Here is an 11,611-nt window from a genome sequence, read left to right on the forward strand (position 1 = left end):
GAGCACTGTAGTGGAGCATGCCTAGTCCAAATATGTGTGGTTTAGGTTGATTGGCCTGATAAATTGTCCCTTAATGTCGGGGGGATTAGGAGGCCCATCGAGCCTGCATCGAGAACAATCCCACCCAGGTCCTGACCTATCCCCCAACCCCATATATTTACCCTCCTAATCCCCCTCACATTAAGGGGCAATTTATCATGGCCAATCAACCTAAGCCGCACATCTCTGGACTAGGCATGTTCCACTACAGTGCTCCTAAAATTTGTTCTGCTGTGACCCCCATTTTAACACTTCACATTTGGTATGACCACCCCACCCGCCCCATGATGGAAACTATGGGGGCAGGAGAAGAGTTGAGTTGGTTGAGGGTTAAAACAGCTGGAATACAGATGAAGTAAAAAACTTGGCAGGTTTTGTTGGCGTTAATGCTTCAGCCTGAGAGATCATTGGACTGGGCCAGGGACCCGGGTTCGATTCTCTGCTTGGGTCAGCATCCGTGCAAACTCCACACATCCTCCCCACGTCTGCATGGGTTTTCTTCAGGTGCTGCAGTTTCCTCCCACAGTCCAAAAGATGTGCTAGTTAGGGTGCATTGACCATGCTAAATTCTCCCTCCGTGTAGCCGAACAGGCGCCGGAGTGTGGTGACGAGGGGATTTTCACAGTAACTTCATTGCAGTGTTAATGTAAGCTTACTTGTGACACTAATAAATAAACTCTAAAAAAAAACTTTGCAGGTTTTACTGGTGTCAATGCTTAGGCCTCAGATTATTGGACTGGGCCATGAGGCCTTGCAGCCAATCCCTGATTTGTTAAATCTCAGTCTCCACTTCCTTAACTAGTATAGCTGCCTTGGAGATCGGTAGGGCTCCACTAGAGGTCGTGACCCACAGTTCGGGTCTCCTTGTTTTACAACACTTGTTATTACAGTAAACCAATTACTTTCCGGGAGTATCAATTCAATAGCATCACGTGTCACATCTTCATAAAACGGCCCCTTGGAAAACTCATCCAACTTACTGCGCGATCGAGGTGAAAAACCATCACCCATTTAGAACACGTTAGCAAGGAGGGAGTGCTGTGATGTGTGTGATCGGTGCCAAGGGTGAAAGAGAATCTAATCTATTCAAAATGGCTGTCTAAGAACCAGCATCAAGGTTACAACTCATAGTTGGAATTGGTGCAGTGAGGAGAATCGGAAGGAGCCTCATCATGGACACATATCCTATCAGAATGGGCACCAGTCAGCTTTGAGCAGACTCACGATGTTGGTTGTAAATCTATCCAAAAAAAAACTTTAAACCAAAAAGCTAGAAACAATGTAGAAGTCCTGGGATGTATGCCTGACAAAGAATGTATAGGGCTGAGTATTGAAAGTGCATTGAGGCACCTGACTGAGTGGGCTACGCTGTATAGAGGAAAGCTGAATTCCATTGCGTCGTAATCTCCAATTTAAAGTGTTTTGCTTTCAGGCTGTATGCCTCATGGGGAATACATACTGTAAATATCAGTTTGCCAAGATGTAGCTTAATGAAGACTCAGACACACGAACTGGTTCCTTCTCAGAGGTTAAGACAATAAGCTGGAATATTGCAACTAGCTTTTGCCATTGTACGGAGACATCTTAGAGTGGAGCATGCCGTATGGAGACAAATTGAATTTTATTCTCTTTTGTAGTTTTAAAATCAAAATGTTTTGAAGTGGATTATAAATTTTATGAAACGAATACATCTTTTGGGAGAAAAAAATTCCTCATCCGCCACACATGGGACCCCAGGAACCAGAAGGAAAATACATTGAATTAAATCGTCCCTCTCGATTAGCTCCTCCTAAACACTTGCTCTTGAGCAAAAAAGTGTGAACAGATGACCATTTAATTCAAAAACGTGCACAAGGAAATGCACAACAAGACTACTCTCTTAGCTTCTTGTGGAAATCCTGGCCTCCATATGGAATTTGAATTTCTCATGCTTTACAGGTCACCCAACATTGTGACTTTGCCTGACATTTCAGCCTCCAGTTCTTGCACGTATCCCTCAGTTTTCCAATTCTGGTCACTGACGTACACTTCTTTGCACCCCGACCCCGTCTATATCCCACCAGCACTTGGCTGTACACAGATTGTTCTAAACCACTCTCCCTCTTACCTCACCATGAAAACTTTTTCTAGGCCTTGCTTTTAGGACTCCTAAACACATTGTTTAAGACTCTCTGGGGTGCCAATTCCTCCTGGCATATCAGGAAGGTCCAACTGCAACAAAGTACCATCCACAAATGGAAATTTGGCAACGTGCGAGAACCATGGGTGCAAAGGCAGGCCTTGCCAAATAGATGGCAAGGCTATACCACAGGATCAAAATAGCACTTCATTTTGGGGATGAAGAAAGGTGAGTAATAGACAGCTCAAAGTACAAGAGCTGCCTGAAACGACATATTAAAAGTATACATCATCCTTTCTGCTATGATGTTTCTTCCCAGTTGCATTATCTATCAAGCTTACTGACATCAAATATCCAGTCCTATTTGACAAACTGGCACAGCAAATCCAAAGAGAGAGATTTCTCACTGCAAATAACCTGACAACAGTCAATCCTCCCATTAATACACAACAACAATGACTAGACTTCAGAAGACACTAAATTGTAAAGTACAGACATCACCAGCTTACGGAGAGGCCAGACAAATGCAAGCTGTTATTTCTCTGACCTCTACTTCTTTCGACCCACGAGCTTATTAAAACTCGCATTTAAAATTGTCCTTAGTTTTTCCTCTCAGGTTGTTTCAAAATTGAAAACTGATAAAGTCTCATAACAGCCATCTATTTTTATATTCAACCCCAGCATCACAAATCCACCAATTCCAGCTCCAACACCCAACCCTTATTGTATCGAGGCAAATGCAACTCATCCCTTACCCAACTCCGATGTGAAAGCAGCTCTGGTCTGACCACTCAAGTGAAGGTACCCCAGGGTACCAACTCCCTTTCCCGGGATGAAAAGCACTGACACTTTAGGTCACCGGACCAGTAAAGCACCAGAAACCTCAAAATCTGATCTTGGAAGCAAAATAAAAATGAATGGCGCCCTTAGAATTGATGCAAGAAAATACAAAGGGTCGTGAATGAAGCTCTGTCGACCACGTAAACCAGTCTCCCATCCATTGACTCTGTCTACATTTCCTGCTGCCTCAGGAAAGCAGCCAGCATTATTAAAGACCCCATGCACTCCAGACATTCTCTCTTCCACCTTCTTCTGTCAGGAAAAAGGTGCAAAAGTCCAAGGTCACGTACCAATCAACTCAAGAACAGCTTCTTCCCTGCTGCCTCAGACTTTTGAATGGACCTACCTTGCACTAAGTTGATCTTTCTCTACACCTTAGCTATGACTGTAACACGCCATTCTGTACTCTGTTTCTTTCTCTATGAATGGTATGCTTTGCCTGTATAGTGCACCAATAAAACTTTTCACTACATATCAATACATGTGACAATAATAAATCAAATCAAAAAGGTCATTGCATCAAAAAAAAGCCATTGGATACTGAAGCTGAAAATTTACTCAGATGACCTTGAGACCTGCAACATGTGAAAAGACTGGAGTTATACTGTCATTTATACAAGTTTATTGATACATATCATTCATATGAATATACCTAACAGTAACATCCCTCTATTTGCAGAGAGACACAGGGGGAACTACTTTATGCAACTAGGAATAAAACAAGGGGGTACAATTTATTTATAAATGCCCACTCACTAAGATTGAGTTGAGTGGGATCTTTCCTTGCAATGGATCATTAGACTTTGGAATTCCTTTCACAAAGGGCAGAGGATCATTGAATAGATTCAAAGCAGAGTTGGACAGATTTTTGATTGACAGGAGTGTCAAGAGTTATGGGGGAGGTGGGAGGCCAGCAGGAAAATGGAGTTGAGAGCACAGTCAGATCAGCCACGATCTTATTGAATGCGATACTTCTACTTCTTATAATTTTTTAATCAGACTGCATTCTCCCTACTGCACACAATCCTGTTCGTCTTTCAGAAGACCTTAATATTAAAATATCAGAACTCATAGAACCCCTACAGTGCAGGAGGCCATTCGATCCATCAAGTTTGTACCAGAGCACCTTTATGTAGGCCCGATCCCTGTAATGCCATATATTTATCCAATTAACTCCCCCTAACCTACACATCTTGGGACACTATGGGGCAATTTAGCATGGCCAATGCACCTAACCTACACATCCTAGGAAATTAAGGAGCAATTTAGCATGGCCAATCTACCTAACCTGCACATCTTGGGACACTAAGGGACAATTCAGCATGGTCTATTAATCATCGAGCTGTCTGTTTAAGTTTATTATTTCTCATTTTTTAAAGAAGTTATGAATTTAATCCTCAAAGAGTTCAAGTACAGCCCTTCGGATCCATAAACTCAACCCTTAATCATAGTTCAAGTCCATTTGACAGAAAACATTTGGGGAAAATGCTAAAAACCAAAGATCAGCTGAGCAAGGCATGACTATATGATGGATGTGACGTTGGGATCATTACCCTGGTGGTTTTGCCCTCCATTACTCATATTCACAACCTTTTCCAGCAAGCATTCACCCACCACTCCGCTAAAGAGCGAAGGGCTGGTTCTTCAGAGACCCTCAACATACTGTGCGTAAGTTAGGCTGCAGTCTTCGAGAAACAAACTGTCAGAATCAATCAGCCCTGTGTCACATTTGATTTCCCCAATATATCCCGCTCACACGCAAGCTCAATTTCATAGGAAGGAGATTATTGATATGCATGACTCGTACCCTCAACAGAAATCCCTAACACAATGATTCTCAGATGTTCAAGGCTAGCAGCTTCCCAGGCAGTAATTTATAAAACCGAGGACACAGTTTAGATGGATCTGCTGATTGTGGGCTGACAAAGTCCGGTGGGAGGAGGAAGGTGTGAAACATAAGCTGTCATGGTCAGAATGGTCTCTTCCTGTGCTGTATATTGTGAGTAATTCAATTGTAACCATCACCTTCCAAGCAATGTTGCACTTTGAGCAAACTGCTCCATTCTCTCTGTCAATACTGTTTCAGTAAAGAATCAGAAGGATAACAATAACATACAAAGAATCTCCCTCTGGTAATTTCCTGGCAACATTATAGAACATTGAAATTACAGCGCAGTACAGGCTCTTCGGCCCTCGATGTTGCACCAACCTGTGAAACCAATCTAAAGCCCATCTAACCTACGCCATTCCAATATCATCCATATGTTTATCCAATGACTATTTAAATGCCCTTAATGTTGGCGAGTCCACTACTGTTGCTGGCAGGGCATTCCACACCCTTACTACTCTGAGTAAAGAAACTACCTCTGACATCTGTCCTATATCTATCACCCCTCAATTTAAAGTTATGTCCCCTTGTGCTAGCCATCACCATCCGAGGAAAAAGGCTCTTTATTGCTTCTCATTTTTTTAAAAATGAAATCTCAAACTGGCCTGTTGGCTATGTTAAAATCTGGTAACCAGTCTCCACCTTTCAACCGTGACTACCAGGACCAAGGGGAACTAGTTAAACAGGTCTTGCTTCCCTCCCAACATTATTCCTTCAACCACCACAAGTCTTTGTGAGTAGGAAACTTCAGCTCTCACCCGAAGAGGCAAATGAAGCCCCTCATCAAAGGACAGTACTGCCACAATGGGTGCTCACAGATACGGCGGGCTAAATGATCTCTTCTTGTACAATAAACTTCTAGCGTGCTCTACAGCCCTCAATAATGCATTGGAGTGTCGGCTCAACTCCTGGATTGAACTCTTGTCGTCAGTTTAATAAAGCTTCTCCGTCCCTTTGTCAGGGACTCTCTAACCTTCTGCAGATAAGGCAAAGTTATTTTCTGAATGTATTAGATGCCTTTAGGCGGAAGTTGTGGGGTGTTGAGGATTCTGCTGGCAAGGTATGAATATCTACAACGAATTCATCACACAGAATTTGGGAATTATTGATGTCCATGGTAATGTCTGGGATCTCTTCAAGCTCAGGCTGATTAAACTTGTGTGGTTCTGACCCAGATAAAAAGCTATCTTTTTTTTTAAATATTCGATCATGGGATTCACCAGATGGCAGGCCTATATCACCCATTCCTAGTTTCCTTGAGGGAGCCGGTGGTGAGCTGCCTTGTTGAATCTCTGCAATCCACGTGCGTATATCCGGTTTAGATGAAAGTTTCAGGATTTTCACCCAGTGACGGTGCAGTTCCCAGTCAGGATGAAGTGCGGCTTGCACAGGAACTTGGTACTCCCACGCATCTGCTGCCCTTGTCCTTCCAGATGGTAGAGGTCTTGGGTTTGGATAGCGCTGCTGCAGGACTTTCATCCAACCAGGCAGTCTTTGCCTGGAAGAGATGAGCTGACAACACTTCTTCAATCCTCCTATCCCGAACGGAAGCTGATTTCTTCACACCGCAACTTTTACCACTTGTCGATTATACGATTGTAATCAAGTCAGAAAGCATTCGACAACATCCTTAAAATAATGGTGAGAGAACACTCCAATGAAAAGGTCATGGGCCTGAAACATTAACTCTGTACACTCTGCACAGATAGCGCCCGGCATGCTAATTTATTTCCATCAGACTTTATCCAGAAACACCACCTCCTTCAGATCCCATGCCAAAAGATGGTGTTGGTGACCACGGACTTGCACCAGATTGGCTCATGGTGATGCTTGGCAAATTACCCATAGTGGCTTCCCACTGCCTTCTGCAGCATTGCTGACCAGGAAACTCTCACTCATACCGCCAGCCTGCCTTCAGACATACTGGAAAGAATTACAAGCTAATAATCAATCAGTATGATCCAGAATCCCTGTCCCAGCAAAAACAAAATCCTTGAATGGAGGCCAAAGAAGATAGATAGGACTGGGTGGCTTAGCACTTTCACATTTCAGTAAATTCTAACTTATTTTCCCAAGAATTTAAGTCAGATATGTTCCTACAAGGGACAGACTGTACTATGCAAATCAGCATCCATTCCACAATAGGTGACATATAAATGGGACCCAGGGTGACACCGGAGGTCACACTCGTTTATACAGACTCTTAGAACTCAATGTTGCATCCCATACACAGACGAAAGCATTTATTTCTTTTATCCACTAACTCTGTAAACGGATCATTTTCAGTCTATCATCTACCACAATCTCTAAAGTACCTCAAACAGCTGCTCCCTCCATCCTCTCTCAGGACATACAAAACCATGTTCATTATCCCTATAAATATTTCAAACAACATCATTACGTGTTTGTAATGCTGCCTCATGATTGTGTAGGACAGGCAAACGTTCATTTCCCAATGCCTTATTAATATTTAAGTGAATGTGTATTACTCCCACCCCTACACAATGTCAATATCTTGAAAGACACCCCTACATCCAAGTAGTGCTCTATGAAAACCTCAGGCTAGTCACTGCATGGTCTACTTTCCTCTGATGTAGCACGATGGTGAGTAAACACAAACATAATCTGATTGCTTGGTTAAAATATCTCAGAATAAACTGTTTTTCTCTTTGATAAAGTCAAATTCACAAACAGCATACTCACTATTTTGTTAAACCTGCAAACGGCATAAAGCCCCCTGCACACTGCCCTGTCTTGACTCAAAGTGCTGCAAAGTGGCAGAAGACATGTACAAATTGTTAAGCTCTTTAAGGGATGGCTTTTCCATGCACTGGCAATAACCGTCCTGAAATATATGGCTGTTTACTATTCCTCAGCAAGGAGGTCATAGGAAAGATCATTCACCAAGATATGACATTGGAGAATGGTGGGGGCAACAATATCAAGCAGTCAGCTCCTAATTAACATCTAAACTGCACAAGAGATCTAAAGTAGGCATCTAACATGTGATGCGATATGGACAGATGCAGGTCAGAAAGCAATGACACACCACACTAACTATAACTCATTCACAACTTTGCTCAGGAATCCTTGGGTTGGGTTTAAAATATCTGCACCTGCTACTCATCATAAATACACTCCAAACTTTGTGCCTGCAGTTGTGACATTTTGATTCTACTCACAGGAGAAGGAAAAAAAACATGCAAACATCACCCCCTCCCTGAGGTGCCATGCCATGCCAGCTTGGCAATGTAACCTGGCAATGTAGTTTCACGGCCAAGTGCACCAAGAAGGTGCACTTCCACTAGGAGAGAGAGATCAGGAACCCTCGAATAATTTACCCTCAGCACTCGCACTGGAGACCAGCTAACTCACAAAATCGAACCCTGCATCCTTCTGATCAATGGGACTGGATAAAGACTGAGCAACTGGTCCAACCATTGCCTAGAAAAGATACAAAAGGTTACCTCCCCCTCTCCTCACCTTAGCCCCCTTACACCATTCTCAACCAAAGATGAAGGCAAATCGGCAGTTTATCCTTTCTGCCGAGGCTGGCAGAGTGGGGGTGTGGGGGGTAGGGTGCTGAACGCTATCAGGCAACAATTGAATCTGGGGATTTACCTTCAAAGAGTATGAACTCACACCATTCTAATCTAGCTTGCCAAACGTCAGCCTCGTCATGTAGGGAAAGCCCACGTTTGCACCCAGTACCATCAGGTCACTAAACATCAGTATAAACGACAGTAGACCATCGTGAGACAGGTTAGTTTTACCCTACTGATTTCACTAATGAACACAAGTCTGGGCTGCTGCAGCATGTAAAGTCCTGCTGAAGCCTGCACAGATACACAGACACTATGCCAGTTCACAGCATCCACTTGAGGCAAGGACTACACACTAGCATTAGCTCACACACTACAACCAGCAACGTTGGGAGAGAGTGCTCGGCACGGTGACGGTTGCTGTCAAATTCTGCTGCCAAGTAATGCTAATACCATTTCCTCCAATACTTCTCGCAACAGAACAGCTGTGTCTTTCTAGCCAAATGCTAAATAGCCCTGCAGCAACGCCCAGTCTCCTTCCTGCTTACTGTATGTCTCTCTCTCTAGCTCTCAGCCCAGGGACACACACACAATTCCCACCATCCAGTGTTCAGGCATCAAAAACTTTTAATTTCCCAAAGCACCCAAGACTTGTAATGTCCTGGGACAGCTTGGCAGAGTCGAGGTGCTTCCTGGTGCCAAGGTCAACTACGAGGGCCCACTCAGAGGGGAGGGGAACTGAGCTGGGACCCATACAATCGGTCACCTTACTGCTTGCACCCCCCAGCCCCCACGCAGGCTTTCTGTCTAATGGAAAGAAGGCCCCAGGGCAGCGAGTAAACTTCTCCTTTTGTGTCTTGGTGGGGGGTGGGAGGGGGGTTTCTCCCTCCCTGAGGCAGAGACACCAAGAGTAGAGGAGCTGGGAAGGATTGGACACACCCCTCCTAAGGATGGCTGGACATGCTGGGGAGGTTGGGGGAACAACAGATGACCCCAGGAGATAGAAAGGGTGGGGGGGGTGGAGAAATAGAGGGCACCCCAGCATTGGGGGTGGGAGAAGGTGCCAAGAGCACATCCCAGGGTTAGGGAAGGTGGGGGTGACAAGAGGGCACCCCAGGGTTAGGAGGGGTGGGGGTGACAAGACAGCACCCAGGGTTTTTGGGGTGGGGTGGGGTTGACAAGACAGCACCCCAGGGTTTGGGGGGGGGGGGGGAATGGGGTAGGGTTGACAAGACAGCACCCCAGGGTTGGGGGGGGAAATGGGGTAGGGTGGGGTTGACAAGATGGCATCCCGGGGTTGGGGTGGGGTTGACAAGACGGCACCCCGGGGTTTGGGGGGGTGGGGGGGAGGTGGGGTTGACAAGACGGCACCCTGGGGTTGGGGGGGGGGGGGGTGGGGGTTGACAAGACGGCACCCCGGGGTTGGGGGGGGGGTGGGGTTGACAAGACGGCACCCCGGGGTTGGGGGGGGGGGGTGGGGTTGACAAGACGGCACCCCGGGGTTGGGGGGGGGGTGGGGGTTGACAAGACGGCACCCCGGGGTTGGGGGGGGGGGTGGGTTGACAAGACGGCACCCCGGGGTTGGGGGGGGGGGGTGGGGTTGACAAGACGGCACCCCCGGGGTTGGGGGGGGGGGGTGGGGTTGACAAGACGGCACCCCGGGGTTGGGGGGGGGGTGGGGTTGACAAGACGGCACCCCGGGGTTGGGGGGGGGGGTGGGGTTGACAAGACGGCACCCCGGGGTTGGGGGGGGGGGGTTGGGGTTGACAAGACGGCACCCCGGGGTTGGGGGGGGGTGGGGTTGACAAGACGGCACCCGGGGTTGGGGTTGGGGGGGGGGGGTGGGGTTGACAAGACGGCACCCCGGGGTGGGGGGGGGGTGGGGTTGACAAGACGGCACCCCGGGGTTGGGGGGGGGGGTGGGGTTGACAAGACGGCACCCCGGGGGTTGGGGGGGGGGTGGGTGACAAGACGGCACCCCGGGGTTGGGGGGGGGGGGTGGGGTTGACAAGACGGCACCCCGGGGTTGGGGGGGGGGGGGTTGACAAGACGGCACCCCGGGGTTGGGGGGGGGTGGGGGGTTGACAAGACGGCACCCCGGGGTTGGGGGGGGGGGGGTTGACAAGACGGGTGGCCGGGAGTCCCGGGGTTGGGGGGGGGGGGGGGGGTTGACAAGACGGCACCCCGGGGTTGGGGGGGGGGGGGGGGGTTGACAAGACGGCAACCCCGGGGTTGGGGGGGGGGGTGGGGGTTGACAAGACGGCCCCCCGGGGTTGGGGGGGGGGGGGGTTGACAAGACGGCACCCCAGGGTTGGGGGGGGGTGGGGTTGGGTTGGGTTGACAAGACAGCGCCCCAGGGTTGGGGGGGGGGTGGGTTGGGTTGGGTTGACAAGACAGCGCCCCAGGGTTGGGGGGGGTGGACAGGGGTGACAAGAGGGCGCCCCAGGGTTGGGGGGAGGTGGGGGTGACAAGAGGGCACCCCAGGGTTGGAGTGACAAGTGGGTACCCCAGGATTGGGGTAGGGAGGGGAGGGGAGGGGATGGGGTGGGGGGTTACAAGAGGGCACTCCAGGTTGGGGATGACAAGAGGGCGTCCAGAGTTGGGGGGGGGGGGGGAGGTGGGGCAGAGGGCATCCCACAGCTGTAAGTGGGTGGGGACTGGGGTCACCCAGGGGTGGGGTCCACCCCAATCCAGGAAGCAGCCTCCTGCCTGCCCGCCCCCCTCTCACTCACTCACTCCCGTCCGCTGCTGCTGCCGCTGTCTGCTGATGGCCAGCCCGTTGAAGCCGCTGGGCGGCCGCCGCTGTCCGGCTGCTGCTGCGGCCGAGGGCGGCGGAGAGCAGCGCCCTTGCCGCAGTCGCCATTGCCCAGAGATAGAGAGAATGGAGCCGCCCAGCGCCCGGGGTCCGAGTCCCTCTCGCTCCGCAGCAGCGGCGGCGGGAAGGGGGCGGAGCCGGAGGGGCTGTCAATCACACACACTACCCAACCAATCGCAGCGCGGTACCCCACCCCTGGGGGGGACCACGACCTGTCACTCAGCCGCTCCGCCAATCAGCAGCGGGAGCGCTCTTTGATATAGGAGGCGGAGTGAGCGTGGCCCCGACTCGCCAATCAGCAGCGAGGCTACGCTGATTGGCTCAATGTAGCCAATTTTGGACCAATCAGATCTCCCTATTAGCCAGAA

The 11,611-nt window shown here is 48.9% G+C and overlaps 1 protein-coding gene across 1 annotated transcript in view; it reads right to left on the minus strand.

The window, feature by feature from the left end:
- Positions 1-11,389, minus strand: part of LOC145339209 (calcium uniporter protein, mitochondrial-like) — a gene marked incomplete at its 5' end in the record, with an annotated part of 145,929 nt that extends 134,540 nt beyond the window's left edge. Inside the window, 1 exon segment of the mRNA XM_080183602.1 lies at positions 11,167-11,389. Coding sequence (XP_080039728.1) covers positions 11,167-11,389 — 223 coding nt within the window.
- Between the last annotated feature and the right edge of the window lie 222 nt (positions 11,390-11,611).

Source organism: Carcharhinus amblyrhynchos, unplaced genomic scaffold (assembly GCF_965287045.1).
Source record: "Carcharhinus amblyrhynchos unplaced genomic scaffold, sCarAmb.v2.hapA chromosome_345, whole genome shotgun sequence".
NCBI classification, from domain to species: domain Eukaryota; kingdom Metazoa; phylum Chordata; class Chondrichthyes; order Carcharhiniformes; family Carcharhinidae; genus Carcharhinus; species Carcharhinus amblyrhynchos.